The 16,984-nt window shown below is 37.8% G+C and overlaps 2 protein-coding genes across 2 annotated transcripts in view; one reads left to right on the top strand and one right to left on the bottom strand.

Moving 5' to 3' along the window:
- The window catches only part of PPM1E (protein phosphatase, Mg2+/Mn2+ dependent 1E), a 184,706-nt gene that overhangs the window by 95,636 nt on the left and 72,086 nt on the right, over positions 1–16,984 (top strand). The gene's annotated exons all lie outside the window — the stretch shown is intronic.
- On the bottom strand, positions 2,482–3,224 carry LOC113908010 (mitochondrial inner membrane protease subunit 1-like). Its single transcript, XM_035724825.1, is given in 2 exon segments — positions 2,482–2,988; positions 2,991–3,224. Coding segments are annotated over 2 exon segments (498 nt in total). The 5' UTR covers positions 3,064–3,224; the 3' UTR covers positions 2,482–2,563.

Raw genomic sequence — 16,984 nt, 5'->3', positions numbered from 1 at the left:
TATTTACAATAGCCAAATTATGGAAGCAGCCCAAATGTCCATTGATACATGAATTGATAAGATGTGGGGTGTGTGGGGCACCTGGGTGGCTCAGTCAATTAAGCAGCTGCCTTCAGCTCAGGTCATGATCCCAGCGTCCTAGGATCAAGCCCCACGTTGGGCTCCCTGCTCAGCGGGGAGCCTGCTTTCTCCCTCTCCCTCTGCCTGCCTCTCTGCCTACTTGTGCTCTCTATCTCTCTGTCAAGAAAATAATAAAATCTTAAAAAAAACTTTAAAGAAGATGTGGGGTGTGTGTGTGTATAATGGATATTTAGCCATAAAAAGAATGAAATCTTGCCATTTGCAATGACATGGGTGGAGCTAGAGTACAATGCTAAGTGAAGTCACTCAGTATGAGAAAGACAAATACCATATGATTTCACTCATATGTGGAATTTAAGTAAGCAAACAAAGGGGGAAATAAGAGAGGTAAACCAAGAAACTGACAACTATAGAGAACAAACTGATGGTTACTAGAAGAGAGGTGAGTAGGGGGATGGGTGAAATAGGTGATGGGGATTAAGGAGTACACACATCGTTATGAGCACCGGGTGATATATGGAATTGTTGAATCACCATATTGTATACCTAAAACTAATATTAACACTGTTAACTCTACTGGAATTAAAATTTTTAAAAATAAGCTTTAAGGTGACAAAGTAGTTCAGTAACTAAGCAATATCTCAATAACTAAATACACATTGAGAAATGTGTAAAAAAGTGAGAGGGTATTCCTCTCCTGCTCTTGGCTGAACCTGTAGTTACATCTCACAAATTTACTTTGATCTTTCTTTGCTCAGTTCTAATAGAAGCAATACTCTTTCATTGTTTCAAAATGAACAGGTACTATATATACTATACTTGTTAATCACAATGTTTCAGGTATTGCCATTTTGAGTCCCACGTGGAAGAACAAAGTTCATTTTGCTGAAATTATAATCAATTTTCTAAATATAAGTTGTCCTATAAATACCTATATAAAAAAAGCTTAGGTCCTAGAACATAATTTAATAGAATCCTGTGCCTCTTGTTTTAAACACTCCTGTGATTTTCATGGACAATCACAGTTGACTGAACAAAGAACTGTATTTATTACCTTATTTGGAAGTTACTGTAATTAAGTCTGTTTCAGTTCTAATCATTAGTAACACGATGGATAGTACAAGGAAGAGGGAAAATGCAGCTCATCAAAGAAAAGTCCCATGAGATAGGGTGCAGCTAGTTTAAATCCTAATGAAAAACTCCAAGGATGTCAGCACATCTGCACTGTCATTAATGAGAGCTGTTGTACAAAGACCTTATCTGAAGAGAGGGACTCCATGGAGTATCCATGACTTTATATCTCTTCAAAGAAAAAAAAAGAGTTTATGTTTTTCAGTTGTTGAGATGTCATACCTTGTTAAACTGACTGCATAATGAGTGCCATAGTTTGTGATTTAAATATATTATGCCCTTTCCACACTACCCAGAGAGGAGTCCATATAGCATTGTTCTGGGTTCCATACATGACTTAAAAGGAAACTTTCACAATGCTTGGAGTCCTTGATGTCCTGCAAGTGAAGGAGAATGTCCGCAAATTCCTTGGAGCAGGAGCCCACTTAGGTGGCACAAACCTCAATTTCCAAATGGAAGAGTGCATCTGCAAAAGGAAAAATGATGGCATCTATATCATAAATCTGAAGAGAACCTGGGAGAAGCTTCTGCTGACAGGTCATGCCATTGTTGCTGTTGAAAACCTGCCTAGTGTCAGTGTCTGTCATCCTGGAATACTGGCGGGCAAGCTGTGCTGAAGTTTGCTGCTGCCACTGGACCTCTGCTGTTGCCGGCCACTTCACTTCTGGAACCTCCACTAATCAGATCCAGGCAGCTTTCTGGGAGCCATGACTTCTGGTGGTCACTGATCCCAAGGCTGACCATCAGCCACCACAGAGATGTCTTATGTTAATGTGCCTACCATTGCTCTGTGTAAGACTCTCCTCTGTGCTGTGGACATTGCCATCCCTTACAACAAGGGAGCTCACACAGTGGGTCTGATGTGGTAGATGCTGGCCTCGGAAGTTCTATGCATGTGTGGCACTGTCTCCCATGAACACCCATGGGAGGTCATGCTTGATCTGTATTTCTCCAGAGATCCTGAAGAGATTGAAAAGGGAGAGTAGGCTGCTGCTGAAAAGGCTATGACCAAGGAGGAAATGCAGGTGAATGGAATGCAGGTGGAAGCAGTTGAGTACTCTCAACCTGATGTCACAAACTTTTCTAAAGGTGTAGAGGTGCCCTCTCTGCCTTCACAGCAGTTTGTTCCCTACTGAAGACTGGAGTACTCAGACTGCCACTGAAGAGTGATCTGCAGCTACCACTGTTCAGGCCACTGAATGGGTCAGAACAACCACTGAGTGGTCTTAAGCTGTTCTTCCACAGACTTTTTTTTTTTTAACTAAGTAGCAAATAGTTTATTAGTAAGTACATGGTTTCAGTGGCAATAATAAATTCACTTGGAGAGAAAAATCAAAACAATAAATGCTTGCTAATCGTCAGAAAATCTGTGGCCATTAGGGCTGTCACGTAGAAATCCAAAATCACTCAAAGGCCAAATCTTGAAAAAGATATGTCCTCTTATTAGTCCATATGGAATAGGTCCATAATACCTGGAATCTGTAGAATTCTGTAGATTATCACCTTCTAACCAAACATGACCTGTTGGCACATAACTATGGCTTTTAAAGAAATCTGATGGACTATTGGTGAGAATTTTGTCTCCTTCCAAACCAATTACTCTTTTACAAATGGTTGATTTTGGATCACTTGGGCTTTTTGCAATCACAACGTCACCTCTTTGGATACCATAAAAATGTCGACTAAGATTTTCTGCAAAGACAATATCTGAATTTTGAATTGTAGGCTCCACTGATGGTCCAGAACACATGACAACACCACCAACGTATTCAAAACACAGTGAGCTATACAGCCATACTGAATAGTATAGCCAACAAGTCGAAAGGTTTTTCCCAGAACACCGCGGAGCATAGTTCTATGCAGATTCTGCTACCACTGGCCATAGGTCTGTTCTACAATACATTCAATTTTTAGGGCAGATGCAAGGCTTCCAGAAAAAAACATCTAAAGCATGTCTCAAAGTATATATGGATAATCCACAAATTCAGGATTCCTCTAGCCCGAAAGAACCAAGCAACACTCTCACCTAGGACTCAGGTGGGCCTTTCTCACCTGGGCCCAGCAGAAGTCTTCCACAGACTCTTAAACAAAATGGAAATAAGGTTGATGGAAAATAAGCAGTTTTGAAAAGTTGGAAAAAATGTATTATGAACATGAGTTTTTATTTTGCTTCAAAGATTTTGGTTTTGCCTTTGGGAAGCACTCAAAATGCTATTCATTTAGTAGTAGGTATATTTGTAGTTTGTAGCATGTTCTGTAAGATTTTATCTCTAAGAACACAGGGTGTCTGGTTGGCTCAGTCAGTAGAGCATGAGACTCGATCTCAAGGTCATGAGTTGAAGCCCCACATTAGGCGTGGAGTCTACTTTAAAATTTCATCTCCAAGAATAAAAATGTTATATTTATGTATAGAGATAACATTATTTATATAAGATAGAATTTCTACAATCTCGACTAATTTTTGAAGGAATATTATTCTTATTATCCTTAACTTTTTAATTGAGTTTTAGAGCATTTTCATTGTATTTATAGACAAAAGACTATGGTCTTCATTTTATCAGAAAATTAGGAGACATTTTTCTATATTTAATTGCTTTGTGGCTTTCAGTTTTTAGCTTTCCTGCAGATAACCAAAATGTCAGTCAGTAAGGAATTCTGTAATCTGAGAGTGATATTTTGAAATCTGCTATAATGATATAGTAATATATTTCTTGGTCTTTTCAGAGAAAATTGTGAAATACTGGCAAGCTAAAAATATTTATTTATTCATGGGTAGGCTATTTGTTATTGCTAGTTTTCTTCCTGAAATGTAAGGAGTTAAAATTTAAACTTATAGAATGAGTCAGAAACTGATATCTAATCAAAAGACTAAAGATAATTAAGACATGATAATGATTGAGAAAGCTGAAGAAGAGTTTGTAAAATTATTAGATGTTTTGACAAAGTGGTTGGTTAATATATATCTCCCAAATGAGATTTGTGCATATTGAATTAAATGACTATTTAATATTTCTAAAATCTATAGTATTTGAATTTAAGGTATTTTAAATAGATACAGTATGTTTTGCTTTTTAAAATTTGACAATATAGGGGTGCCTGGGTGGCTCAGTCTTTAAGCGGCTGCCTTCAGCTCAGGTCATGATCCCAGGGTCCTGGGATCGAGCCCCACATCAGGCTCCCTGCTCCGCAGGAAGCCTGCTTCTCTGTCTCCCACTCCCCTGCTTGTGTTTCCTCTCTTGCTGTGTCTCTCTCTATCAAACAAATAAAATCTTAAAAATAAAATAAAATTTGACAGTATAGTAAAACTTGTGTAACCAACACAAGTAGCTGTGGCACATCATTAGGGAATGTGAAGTTTTTTTTCTTTTTTCTTTTTTTTAAGATTTTATTTTTAAAATTTATTTAAACTTAATTAACATATAGTATATTATTAGTTTCAGAGGTAGAGTTCAGTGATTCATCAGTCTTATACAACACCCGGTGCTCATTACATCATGTGCCCTCCTTGATACCCATCACCCAGTTACTCCATCCCTCCACCCCCTTCCCCTCCAGCATTTATTTATTTGAGAGAGACAGAGTGGGGGAAGGAGCAGAGGGGGAGGAAAAAGGAAGAGGAAAGAATCTCAAGCAGACTCCAAGCAGAGCCTCAACACAGGGCTCAATCCCATGACCCTGAGATCATGACTTGAGCCAAAAGCAAGAGTCGATCGCTAAACTGACTAAGCCACCCAGGCGCCCCACTTTTTTCTCACTGTTAATGAAAAGGATAAGATTTTCCTAAAGGAAAAGAAAAATGGAAAATCAAGATACTGCTTTTAAATTCTCTTGTTTAATTTCTAGTTTTCAAAGAATAAATAGCTGGCTCACACGTTACATTTCTAAACTTGTCACTTCCCTACCAAAGAGATAAATATACATCTTCACAGTGATTTATAGACTGCTGGGCGTTCTCTGGTCTGCATAATAGAAAACCTCAAATTTTTGAACAAATCATATTTTAAAAGTTGTTTTGAAATTTTTTTTTAAAAAGATTTTATTTATTCATTTGACAGAGAGAGACACAGTGAGAGAGGGAACACGAGCAGGGAGAGTAGGAGAGGGAGAAGCAGGCTTCCCGCGGAGCAGGGAGCCTGATGCGGAGCTCGATCCCAGGACCCTTTATTTTAGGATTTCTTTAAAGATTGTATTTATATATGTCAGAGAGAGAGAAATAGAGAGCGAGCATAATAAGCAGGGGGAGCGGCAGGCAGAGGGAGAAGCAGGCTCCCCGCTAAGCAAGGAGCCTGATGCGGGAGTCTTTCCCAGGACCCTGGAATCATGACCTGAGCCGAAGGCAGATGCTTAACCGACTGAGCCACCCAGGCGTTTAGGATTTTCAATGCATTTTTTTCCCTAGAAAGTGTCGTAAGTGGTAGTACTTCTGGATACAGTGAAAAGAACTTTAGAAACTCATTATTTCTAATTTTTTGTCAAAACTCCCAATTTTCTTTTGCTAACACAGTTCTAAGGGATAATGGTTTACAAACAGAACAATGGAGGGAGATTTTGGTTTTAGTAGTTAGATGGTAGTTGAAATATTATGGTAAGTAGAACCATAACTAATAAAAAGTTTGATATGTGAATTATATCTCAGTGAAGCTGTTATCAGTAACCTCTACGCTCAGTGTGGGTCTTGAACTCATGACCCTGTGATCCAGAGTCACACACTCTACTGGCTGAGCAAGCCAGGTGCCCCTGTGAAGCTGTTATCAAAAAAGTAAAATAAGAGGGGTGCCTGGGTGGCTCAGATGGTTAAGCGTCTGCCTTCGGCTCAGGTCATGATCCCAGGGTCCTGGGATCGAGTTCCACATCGGGCTCCTGGCTCGGCACGGAGCCTGCTTCTCCCTCTCCCTATGCCTCTCTACCTGCTCACTCTCTCTCTCTCTCTCTGTCTCTGTATCTCTGTGTCTGAAATGAATAAATAAAATCTTTAAAAAAAAAAGTAAAATAAGAAATAAAAGTTTGAAAGGGGGAATCACTTGTGACCAAACTTCCAAGTAAGGAACGAGTGACTTTAGATTACTTAGTTGTTTGTATTTGTTATGATAAATATGCCAAGCAAATATCAATTTACTAGAATTCAGTAAAAGACCTTAATCTGCTACCTAGGGAAAAAAGACACAAATGGCAAATACAGAATAGGTAATTATTTGGAAACTAAGAATATTTTAGAGTTTAGAGATCAGTTTAAGAGAGTCATAAAGTATAGCTTAGAAAATATTTATGACACTGACTTACTATTCAAATTAGGGGAACAAAGTGTTAGATGGTATTTAATTCATTTCTTCTTTTTAGTAATTCAGTTGAATATTGTTACTAGATAAAGAAATGGTAACATGAAACTAATGAGTTGTCCAAAAAAGGTGCCAAAGTATAATGATTTTATTTTCTCAATCTTTCAACGTATTTTTCTCTTTTTTTTCTTCAAGACTCTTGCTAGAGGTGATAGCAGAATGTTCTTGTAATAATCCAGACTCTGGAATTTGGCAGCTAGGTGCTAAAATGCCTTTAGGCTACTTAACTTTACTCTTTGTACAAGTAGAATTTTTAGTAGGATATCTTAAATTGCATATTCTAATTATGTTGCAAAATGTGCATCCAAGGATTTGCTCGCAGAATTAGAAACACTTTGAAAATATTTTTTTAAAGATTTTATTTATTTATTTTTAGCGTGTGTGTGTGTGTGTGTGTGTGTGTGTGCACGTGCACGCAAATTGGGGGAGGGGCAGAAGGAGAGGGAGAGAGAGGATCTGAAGCAGACTGCACTGGGCGCAGAGCCCAATCCCAGGACCCCAAGATATGACCTGAGCTGAAATCAAGAGTCTGACGCTTAACTAACTGAGCCACCCAGGTGGCCCATTAGGAAAGAATCTGGTGATATATCCTGAGCATATAATCTTTTGGCTAGAATCAGACTTCTTAAAGGTGTAATTGTAGAGAGAAAATTTCTCTACTGATTCTGTTGTGAAAGAGTTGTCTTTTTTTTTTTAAATTGATGATAGTCTACTGTTTTTGGCTATTAAAAAATATATATGTAATATATAAAAGTATATATATTTCACTTTCTGTGGATTTTATCATCTTAAGTACTTTAGAGGTGACTTTAATGTGCTCAACAAGTAGAATGTTACTCAGCAAGTAAAATCATTATTATTTAGTCTTGTTTTGTTTTTGAGATTCTAATTAATTAAGTAAAATATTCCTCATCTACTAAGTATTATACCAATCCTTTTTTATTTTCCTTTCACTTCTTCCCCTTCTTTTCTCTCTTTAAAAAATTATACAATTGGGGGCTCAGTTGATGGAGCATACGACTCTTGATCTCAGGGTTGTGAATTTGAATACCACATTGGGTGTAGAGATTGCCTAAAAATAAAATTTAAAAACATTACACAAATGTAATATATGAAGACATTTTCATTGTAAAAAAATTTTAATGGAGATATATACAATTAAAAGCAAAATATTCCCTTTCCTTTTTTCCCCCAACTCACTCCTCTATCTAGAAATTATTTTAATATGTTTAATTCCACATCTTTTTTTTATACTTACATACTGTTTTAGATATGGAGGATTTTAAGATTATATAGATTTTTAAGATATATATTATATATATGTATATATATTTTAAAGATTTTATTTATTTATTTGACAGAGAGAGACACAGAGAGAGAGGGAACACAAGGTGGGGGGGTGGGAGAGGGAGAAGCAGGCTTCCTGCAGAGCAGAGAGCCCAATGCGGGGCTCGATCCCAGGACCCTGGGATCATGACCTGATCCAAAGGCAGATGCTTAACAACTGAGACACCCAGGTGGACCTAAGATTATATATATATTTTTAAAGATTTTATTTATTCATTTGAGACACAGAGATACAGAGAGGGAAAGCATGAGCAGGAAGAGAGGCAGAGGGAGAAGCAGGCTCCTCGCCAAGCCAGGAGCCCAATGTGGGGCCCCATCCCATGACCCTGGGATCACGACCTGAGCCGAAGGCAGACGCCCAACCATCTGAGCCACCTAGGCGCCCCACTAAGATTATATTTTTAAGTAATCTCTACACCCACCAATGTGGAGTTCAACCCCCACAACCCTGAGATCAAGAGTCACATGCTCCACTGACTGAGCCAGCCAGGTACCCTAAATGCTGTTTTATATATAGAAGCATATGGTGTGTGTGTTTTTCCCCCCTTTTATGTAAGTGGGGTCACACTGACTGGGTTTTTAGTAGCTTACATTATTTTTTCAATTAATGATTCATTATGGAGATCTTTCCAGAGTACTACTACCATTACCACTTCATAGTGTTCCATAGAGGTTTATTTAACCATACTCTATTGATTGGACATTCAGGGTTTTTGTTTGTCAACAGAGTTTTCAGATTTTTATTTTTGTCTATTCTCTTTCTCTTCTTTTCTCTCAACTAAGGTTGAGAATTTCTTCAACTTTACCTTCCTCTTAGATTTTAATTTTTGTTATTACATTTTTAAATTATAAACATTCTTTTTGTATTTCTTTTTTATTATTGAGATATAATTGACATATGACATTATATTAGTTAAGAAACAAAACAGGTGAACACACAGGAAGGGGGAGAAAAGAGAGAGGGAAACAAACCATAAGAGACTCTTTTTTTAAAAAATTTTTTATTGTTATGTTAATCACCATATATTACATCATTAGTTTTTGATGCAGTGTTCCATGATTCATTGTTTGTTCATAACACCCAGTGCTCCATGCAGAACGTGCCCTCCTCAATACCCATCACCAGGCTAACCCATCCCCCTACCCCCCTCCCCTCTAGAACCCTCAGTTTGTTTTTCAGAGTCCATCATCTCTCATCAAACCATAAGAGACTCTTAACAATAGAGAACAAACTGAGGGTTGATGGAGGGAGGTGGGTAAGGGATGGGCTAAATGGGTGATGGGAGGGGCGCCTGGGTGGCTCAGTCGTTAAGCGTCTGCCTTCAGCTCAGGTCATGATCCCAGGGTCCTGGGATCGGGCTCCACATCGGGATACCTGCTCCGCGGGAAGCCTGCTTCTCCCTCTCCCACTCCCCCTGTTTGTGCTCCCTCTCTCACTGTGTCTCTCTCTGTCAAATAAATAAATAAAATCTTTAAAAAAAAAAAGGGCACTTGTTATGATGAGCACTGGGTGTTATATGTAAGTGACGAATCATTAAATTCTACTCCTGAAACCAGTATGACACTATATGTTAATTAGCTAGAATTTAAATAAAACTTTGAAAAAGAAAAAAAAAACCCTATTATATTAGTTTCATGTGTACAACATAATAATTTGATATTTGTATGTTTTGCAAAATGATCACCACAATAAATCTAGTCAACATCCATCACCATACATAGTTACAAATTTCTTTTCTTGTGATGAAAACTTTTAAGATTTACTTTCCTGATATGTTTTAAATATACAATGCAGTATTATTAACTATAGTCATCATACTGTACATTTTATCCCCACAACTTACTTGTTTTATAAGTAGGTGTTTGTTCCTTTTGACCATCTTCATTCATTATGCTCACCCCCTGCCTCTGGCAACTGCCAATCTGTTCTCTGTATCTTTGAGTTTGGATTTTTTAGGGGGTGCAGGGGTGGTTAAATACCACACATAAGTGAGATTATATGGTATTTGTCTTTCTCTAACTTATCTCACTTAGCATAATGCCCTGAAGGTCCATCCATGCTGTTGCAAAAGGAAAGATTTCCCTTTTTTTTTAATTTTTAGTTGACTATTTTACTTGGTGTGTGTATCACATCTTCTGTATCCATTGATCCATCAATGGACACTTAGGTTGCTTCAGTGTCTTGGCTATTATCAATAATGCTGCAGTGAATATGGGGGTGCATGTATCTTTTTTGAGTTAGTGTTTTTGTTTCCTTTGGATAAATACCCAGAAGTGTAATTACTGGATTGTATTGTAGTTCTATTTTTAATATTTTGGGGAACCTCCATACTATTTTCTGTAGTGGTTGCACCAATTTACATTCACATCAATAGTGTACAAAGGTTCCCTTTTCTCGACATCCTTGTTCTTTCTTGTCTTATTAATAATAGCCGTTCTGACCGTTGTGAGGTTATATCTCATTGTGGTTTTAATTTGCATTTCCCTGATGATTAGTGATGTTGAGCACCTTTTTTTCATTTACCTATTTGACATCTGTATGTCTTCTTCAGAAAAATACTCATTCAGAACCTCTTCTCATTTTTAAAATCGGATTTTTTTTTTTGCTGTTGGGTTGTGTAAGTTCTTTATATATTTTGGATATTGACCCCTTATCAGATATATGATTTGCAGATATTTTCTCCTATTCAGTAGGTTGGCTTTTCATTTTGTTAATGGTTTCCCTTGTAGTGCAGAAGCTTTTTAGTTTGATGTAGTCCTACTTGTTTATTTTTGCTTTTGTTGCCTTTGTTTTTGGTGTCAAGTCTGAAAACTTATCACTGAGACTGATGTGAAGGAACTTACTGCCTATGTTTTTTTCTAGGAATTTTATGATTTCAGGTCTTACATTCAAATCTTTAATCCATTTTGATGGATTAAAGAGTTAGCTTTTATGTATGGTGTAAGATGGTGTCCAGGTTCATTCTTTTGCATGTGACTGTCAGTTGTCCCAACACCATTTATTGAAGAGACAGTTCTTTCTCCATTGTATATTCTTGCCTTCTTTGTTGCAAATTAATTGGCCATATATGTGTGGGCTTATTTCTGGGCTTTCTATCCAGTTTTATTGATCTATGTGTCTGTTTTTATGTCAGTATCATACTATTTTCATTGTATTATAGTTTGAAATCAGAGCACATGATGCCTCCAGCTTTGTTCTTCCCTTTTTTTTTTAAATTTATTTATTTGACAGAGAGAGAGCACAAGTAGGCAGAGCGGCAGGCAGAGGGAAAGGGAGAAGCAGGCTCTCCGCTGAGCAGGGAGCCCGACGTGGGCTCGATCCCAGGACCCTGGGATCATGACCTGAGCTGAAGGCAGCCGCTTAACCGACTGAGCCACCCAGGCGCCCCTCCAGCTTTGTTCTTCTTTATCAAGCTTGCTTTGGCTATTTCAGCTCTTTTGTGGTTCCATACAAATGTTGTAATTGTTCTATTTCTGTGAAAAATGCCATTGGAATTTGATAAGGATTGCATTGAATCTGTAGATTGCATCTGTGGATTGAATCTGTAGATTGCTTTGGGTAGTATGGGCATTTTAACAATATTAATCCAGTCCATGAGGGTGGAAATCTTTCCACTTATTTGTGTTTTCTTCAACTTCTTTCATCAGTGTCTTACAGTTTTTAGTGTACAGGTTTTTCACCTCCTTGGTTAAATTTATTTCTGGGGTATTTTATTCTTTTTGATACCATTGTAAAAGGCATTTTAAAAAATTTCTCTGATAGTTCATGGTTAGTATATAAAAATCAACAGATTTTTGTGTGTTGGTTTTGTATCTTGCAAGTATACTGAATTCATTATTAGATCTAAAAGTTTCTTAATGGAATCTTTAGGGTTTCCTATGTATAAGATCATGTCATCTCCAAACAAATTATTTTTTTAAATTTGGGTACTTTTTATTTCTTTTTTTCTTGCTTTACTGCTCTGACTCAAACTCAGTATCACGTTGAATAAAAATTAGGACACCTGACTGGCTCAGTAGGTGGAGTGTGCAACTCTTGATCTCGGGGTTGTGGGTTTGAGCCCCATGTTGTGTGTAGAGATTACTTTAAAAAAAATCCTTAAAAAAGTGGTGAGGATACTGAGGCCTGGAAAGAGTTAGTGAGTTGCTTAAGTTAACACAACAGGGCCAGGATCCTAAATGAGGTTGCTTGACCCCAAGTCCCATGCTGTTTCCACTACTGCATGCTTAAGGGCCCCTTATAAGGACTGCAAAGTGTTTTGCGTAAATGACCACTCCCATGTCAGGTAGGAAGACGGTGCACTTTGTCAGCCTTTATACCATATAGTGTGTAGTGCTTTTGCCCACTTTATGTTATTAGAGCCTGCAAGAAACCCCTCACCTGTGAAAGCTGGCATGCTTTTCTTCCTGATCTTAATAGAGAAGTTTTTACTAGTCTTTCACTGCTGAGTATGTTAACTGTGGGCTTGTCATATATGGCCTTCATTATGTTTAGTATGTTCCTTCTATACCCACTTTCTTGAGTTTTTTTTAATCATAAATCGATGTTGAATTTTATCAAATGCTTTTTCTGAATCTATTGAGATGATCATATGATTTTTATCCTTTATTTTGTTAATATGGTGTTGTTAATATGGTGTATCACATTGATTGATTTGCAGATGTCGAACCATCCCTCCATCCCTGGAATAAATCCCACTTAATCATGGTGTATGAGTCTTTTAACGTGTTGTTGAATTTGGTTTACTAATATTTCGTTGAGGGTTTTTACATCTATGTTCATCGGGGGTATTGGCCTGTAGTTTTCTTCTCTTGTGGTGTCCTTGTCTGGTTTTGGTATCAGGATAATGCTGACCTTGTAAAATGAGTTTGGAAGTGTTCCTTCCTCTTTTTGTTTCATTTAAAGTTTTACTTAAGTGTCCCTTGGAAATATTTTTTCTTAAAGTTTTCTTTGCATGGTTTCTTTCTACCCAGACTGCTTTGTATTCTTTTGTTGCTTTGGTTTCTGTCTTCCACATACAGGCCTCTTTTTGGTATCTGATCATTTTAGCTTTCTGTATTTAGGTGACTAAAAGCTGATTGGGAAGCCTAAGCACGTAAATAGGACTTGTGAAATTTGAGTTTTTTTGTTGGATAATTTGGTTGGGCCATTTGTTAGGGAAACTTCTGATTCAGATTCATCAAAGAAGAGTTTTCTACTCTCCTATCTGGTTCAACAGAATGGGAGAAGAGGCCTGCTATATATATATATATATATATATATATATATATATATATATATAGTGTAAGCAGGGGTATGGGGGACAGAAGAAGAGAGAGATTCTCCAGCAGACTCCACGCTGATCGATCTCATGACCCTGAGATCATGACCTGAGCCGAAGTCAAGAGTCAGATGCTTAACCCACTGAGCCACCCAGGCACCCAAGGCCTGCTAATCTTTGAATTCAGCATTCAGTTATGCATAAAATCACTTAATCCCCTTGTTTTTTACTATGGTACTTATGCCCTCAACAGTGCCTGATGTCTCTTAATCAAGAGACCCCTGTTTTACCTTCTCTAGGGAATAAGCCGTAGACTTCTGTCAGAATTGGGAACTTAGGGAAGGGTAGCTACTTAGACAGTTAGGGAAAGTTAGGGATGTGGATTGGAGGGAGGGATCTAGGGATCCACCAGCTTCTTAAACAGCTTTCAACCAGTTTTTCTTATTTTATCCATCTCATTTGCCACTCACCCCCAGTTCTACAAGTACCTAGTGTTGCCAGTTTTTGTTCATTTAGAGAATGCTTTGGTATATATTGGGTTTGTTCTCAGCTTTCCTCACTGTCGTTTTAGAACTTGGCTTTCTCTCTCCTGCTAAGTCACTTGCCACTCCATCATCTACTTTGGTTGCTTTTTATCTTCCTCTCTTTTGGTTATGTATTTTTTAAAATTCCCTTTGCTATTGTTTTAGTGGGGTTTCTAAAACCTGGAAGTCTCATATTATTTCTTCAATAGAGAGGCAACAGTAAGTAGTTAAGAGTATGAGTTATGGCATCAGACTGCTTGGGTTTGAACTCTGGATCTGCCACTTACTAGCTATTAGATTAACCTCTACATTCCTAATTTTCTTCATCTTTAAAATGGGGATAATAATAATACCTATGTCATACAGTGAACAAAGAATTAATTAAAATTATTTAAAGTACTTAGCGCAATGTCTATTACATATAGTATACCCTTAAAAAGTATTTGCTGTTATTATTTTCTTTCCTTTCTTTTCCCTGACCTCTTTTCCTGCAACTCCTAGTAGTCAGCATGTAATCTCACTAGACTGATACTAGAACTATCTTATCTTTTCTTTCATATTTTCCATTTCATGTTTAATTCTACCTTCCTGGGGATTTTTGTAACTTCTGTTTAATGCCTTATTTCAGCAATCATTTTAAATACCAAATTGCTCTTTTAATATCTGCTTTTAATCTTTCATGATTTCCTCACATGTCGATGACCCTTGGTGGTTTGTATATATTTTAACCTGATTAAAACTCTTTAGAAATAAGAAGGCTTATTTTAGGTCAGGCTTGCTTTTGGATGTTAGGATAGAGACATGGTCAAGTGTCACTATGAGGAGGACTTCTCTCTGGGATTGTTCATTTTCTCCAGAAAAGACCTTTCCAGTTTTTCCTGGGCAGTTCAATGCAAGTGTTCTGAGGTGGTGTTGGGGTGAGGGGTGGGGTGGGGTAGAAAAATGGTTAGAAGAATTAAAATCCTATCATTTGGTATTTCAATAAATGCCTTTCTTTTCAGTTCATATCACCTCTACTCCCTATGCTGCCCAGTGTCCCCAAGTCTAGAATATTTCTTTTCAATGTCTCTAGAGGATAAATTTCCATTCTCCCACCAGGGCTGGTGTGTGTGCACTTAGCTGCTGGCAGTCTCGGTGTAGGACGGGGAAAGGGCATCAACAGTTCACATACACAGACTTTCATCCTATTTTTTCACTTTGTGCTTCCCCTCCACCCACTTGGTACTTCCAAGATGTGAGCCTTTCCCAGGTTGTTGGTGGGGTGAATTGACTCTCTTCTCATCAGTATCCCCCTGAGGTTATAGCTTCTTTCACCCTGATAAGTCAGGTACCACTCCTCTATTTGCTCTCCCTTTTCCAGAAATGTATTAAAATATTTTATCCATTGTTGCCTTCTGTCTGCTTTTTCCTTGTGGATTTAAACCTTTTAATTTATTTTGCCGTCATTTTATAAGGGGAGAAGTGAATGCATATGCCTAATCTGCATTTTTTTTAACCAGAAATCATCAGATGAATGTTATTTTAAAAATATTTTATAATTACTTTTAGCTTAGTTCTATAATGTATGGGCAACCTCTAACAGACCTCTGGAAAAAAAAGGACAGCTTTCTTTAGATGTAGAGGCTGGCTGCTATAGACTATACTCTCCTCTTTATAAGCAAGTGGTAATGAACAAACTCAGATTATAGGATCCAGTGGAAAGAGTTTGAATTCCCACAGCCAGGGCAGGTTTCTCTACCTACAAATGATTCACTGATGCTTGACTTTTCCATTTCTGTTAGGAACAGATTTTACTGAACCACAATTCTATTTCCTTTTCCCCTTTTCCTCTTATTAGCTCTATTTGCTGGCATCCATTGAGAACTCTTTTCTGACACATAAGAAAGATAGGGTCTCACCTGGACATACTCTAAATAATATGTGGTATATCCATATTATGGAATGTTGTTTTTCAATAAAAAAGAAAGTGATATGTTTGTACAATGGAATACTATTCAGTGATAGAAAGGAACAAACTATTCATACATGCTTCAACATGGAACATCTTCAAAAACATTATACCAGATGAAAGAAGCTGATGCAAAAGGGTATATAGTTGTGATTCTATTTATATTAAATGTCCAGAAAAGGCAAATCTATAGAGACAGAAAGTTAGTCATTTTCTGGGCCTGGAATGGCTGATAGTGGGGGAGGCTGTGCATATGTAGTAGCAAAGGGTATAGGGAGCTTTCACACTTTCCACTCAGTTTTTGTTGTTGTTTGTTTTTTGGTTGGTTTTTTAAAAAGATTTATTTATATATATTTATGTATTTATTTATATATTTATATATATTTATATATTTATTTGTATATATACAAATATATATATACATATATATTTATATATTTATTTGAGAGAGAGAGAGTGAGCGAGAGAGCACAAGCAGAGGGAGGGGCAGAAGGAGAGGGAGAAGCAGGCTTCCCGCTGAGCCAGGGAGCCCGATGCAGTGCTCCATCCCAGGACCCTGGGATCATGACCTGAACCGAAGGCAGACACCTTACCAACTGAGCCACTCAGGCACCCCTTGTTCGTTTGTTTTTTAAAAGATTTATTTATTTGAGAGAGAGAGAGAGCATGCACTCATGAGTTGGGGGGAGGGGCAGAGGGGGAGAATCTTCAAGCAGGGCATGGGGCTCCATCTCATGACCCTGAGATCATGACTTGAGCCAAACCAAGAGTCCGACACCTAACCAATTGAGCCACCCAGGTGGCCCCCTTTCCACTCAGTTTTGCTGTGAACCTAAAACTGCTCTAAAACTTATCTAATCCACTACTGGGTATTTACCCAAGAAAATGAAAGCACTGGGAGCCTGGGTGGCTCAGTTGGTTAAGCGACTGCCTTTGGCTCAGGTCATGGTCCTGGAGTCCTGGGATTGAGTCCCACATCGGGCTCCCTGCTCAGCAGGGAGTCTGCTTCCCCCTCTGACCCTCCCCTCTCTCATGCTCTATCTCTCTCATTCTTTCTCAAAATAAATAAAATCTTTAAAAAAAAATGAAAGCACTAATTAAAAAAGATATATGCATCCCTATGTTTACCGCGGCAATATTTAGAATAGCCAAGATATGGAAGCAACCCAAGTGTCCATCAATAGACAAATAGATAAGAATGGATAAGGAAGACAAATGTGTACACACACACACACACACACACACACACAGAGTAATATTACCACAGCCATAAAAAAGGATGAGACTACACCATTTGTGACAACATGGATGGACCTGGAGGGTATTACGCTAGGTGAAACAAGTCAGTCAGAAAAA

Source organism: Zalophus californianus, chromosome 16 (genome assembly GCF_009762305.2).
Source record: "Zalophus californianus isolate mZalCal1 chromosome 16, mZalCal1.pri.v2, whole genome shotgun sequence".
NCBI lineage: Eukaryota > Metazoa > Chordata > Mammalia > Carnivora > Otariidae > Zalophus > Zalophus californianus.
The sequence above is the reverse complement of the archived record's forward strand: the minus strand, read 5'-3'. Positions and strand labels throughout refer to the sequence as shown.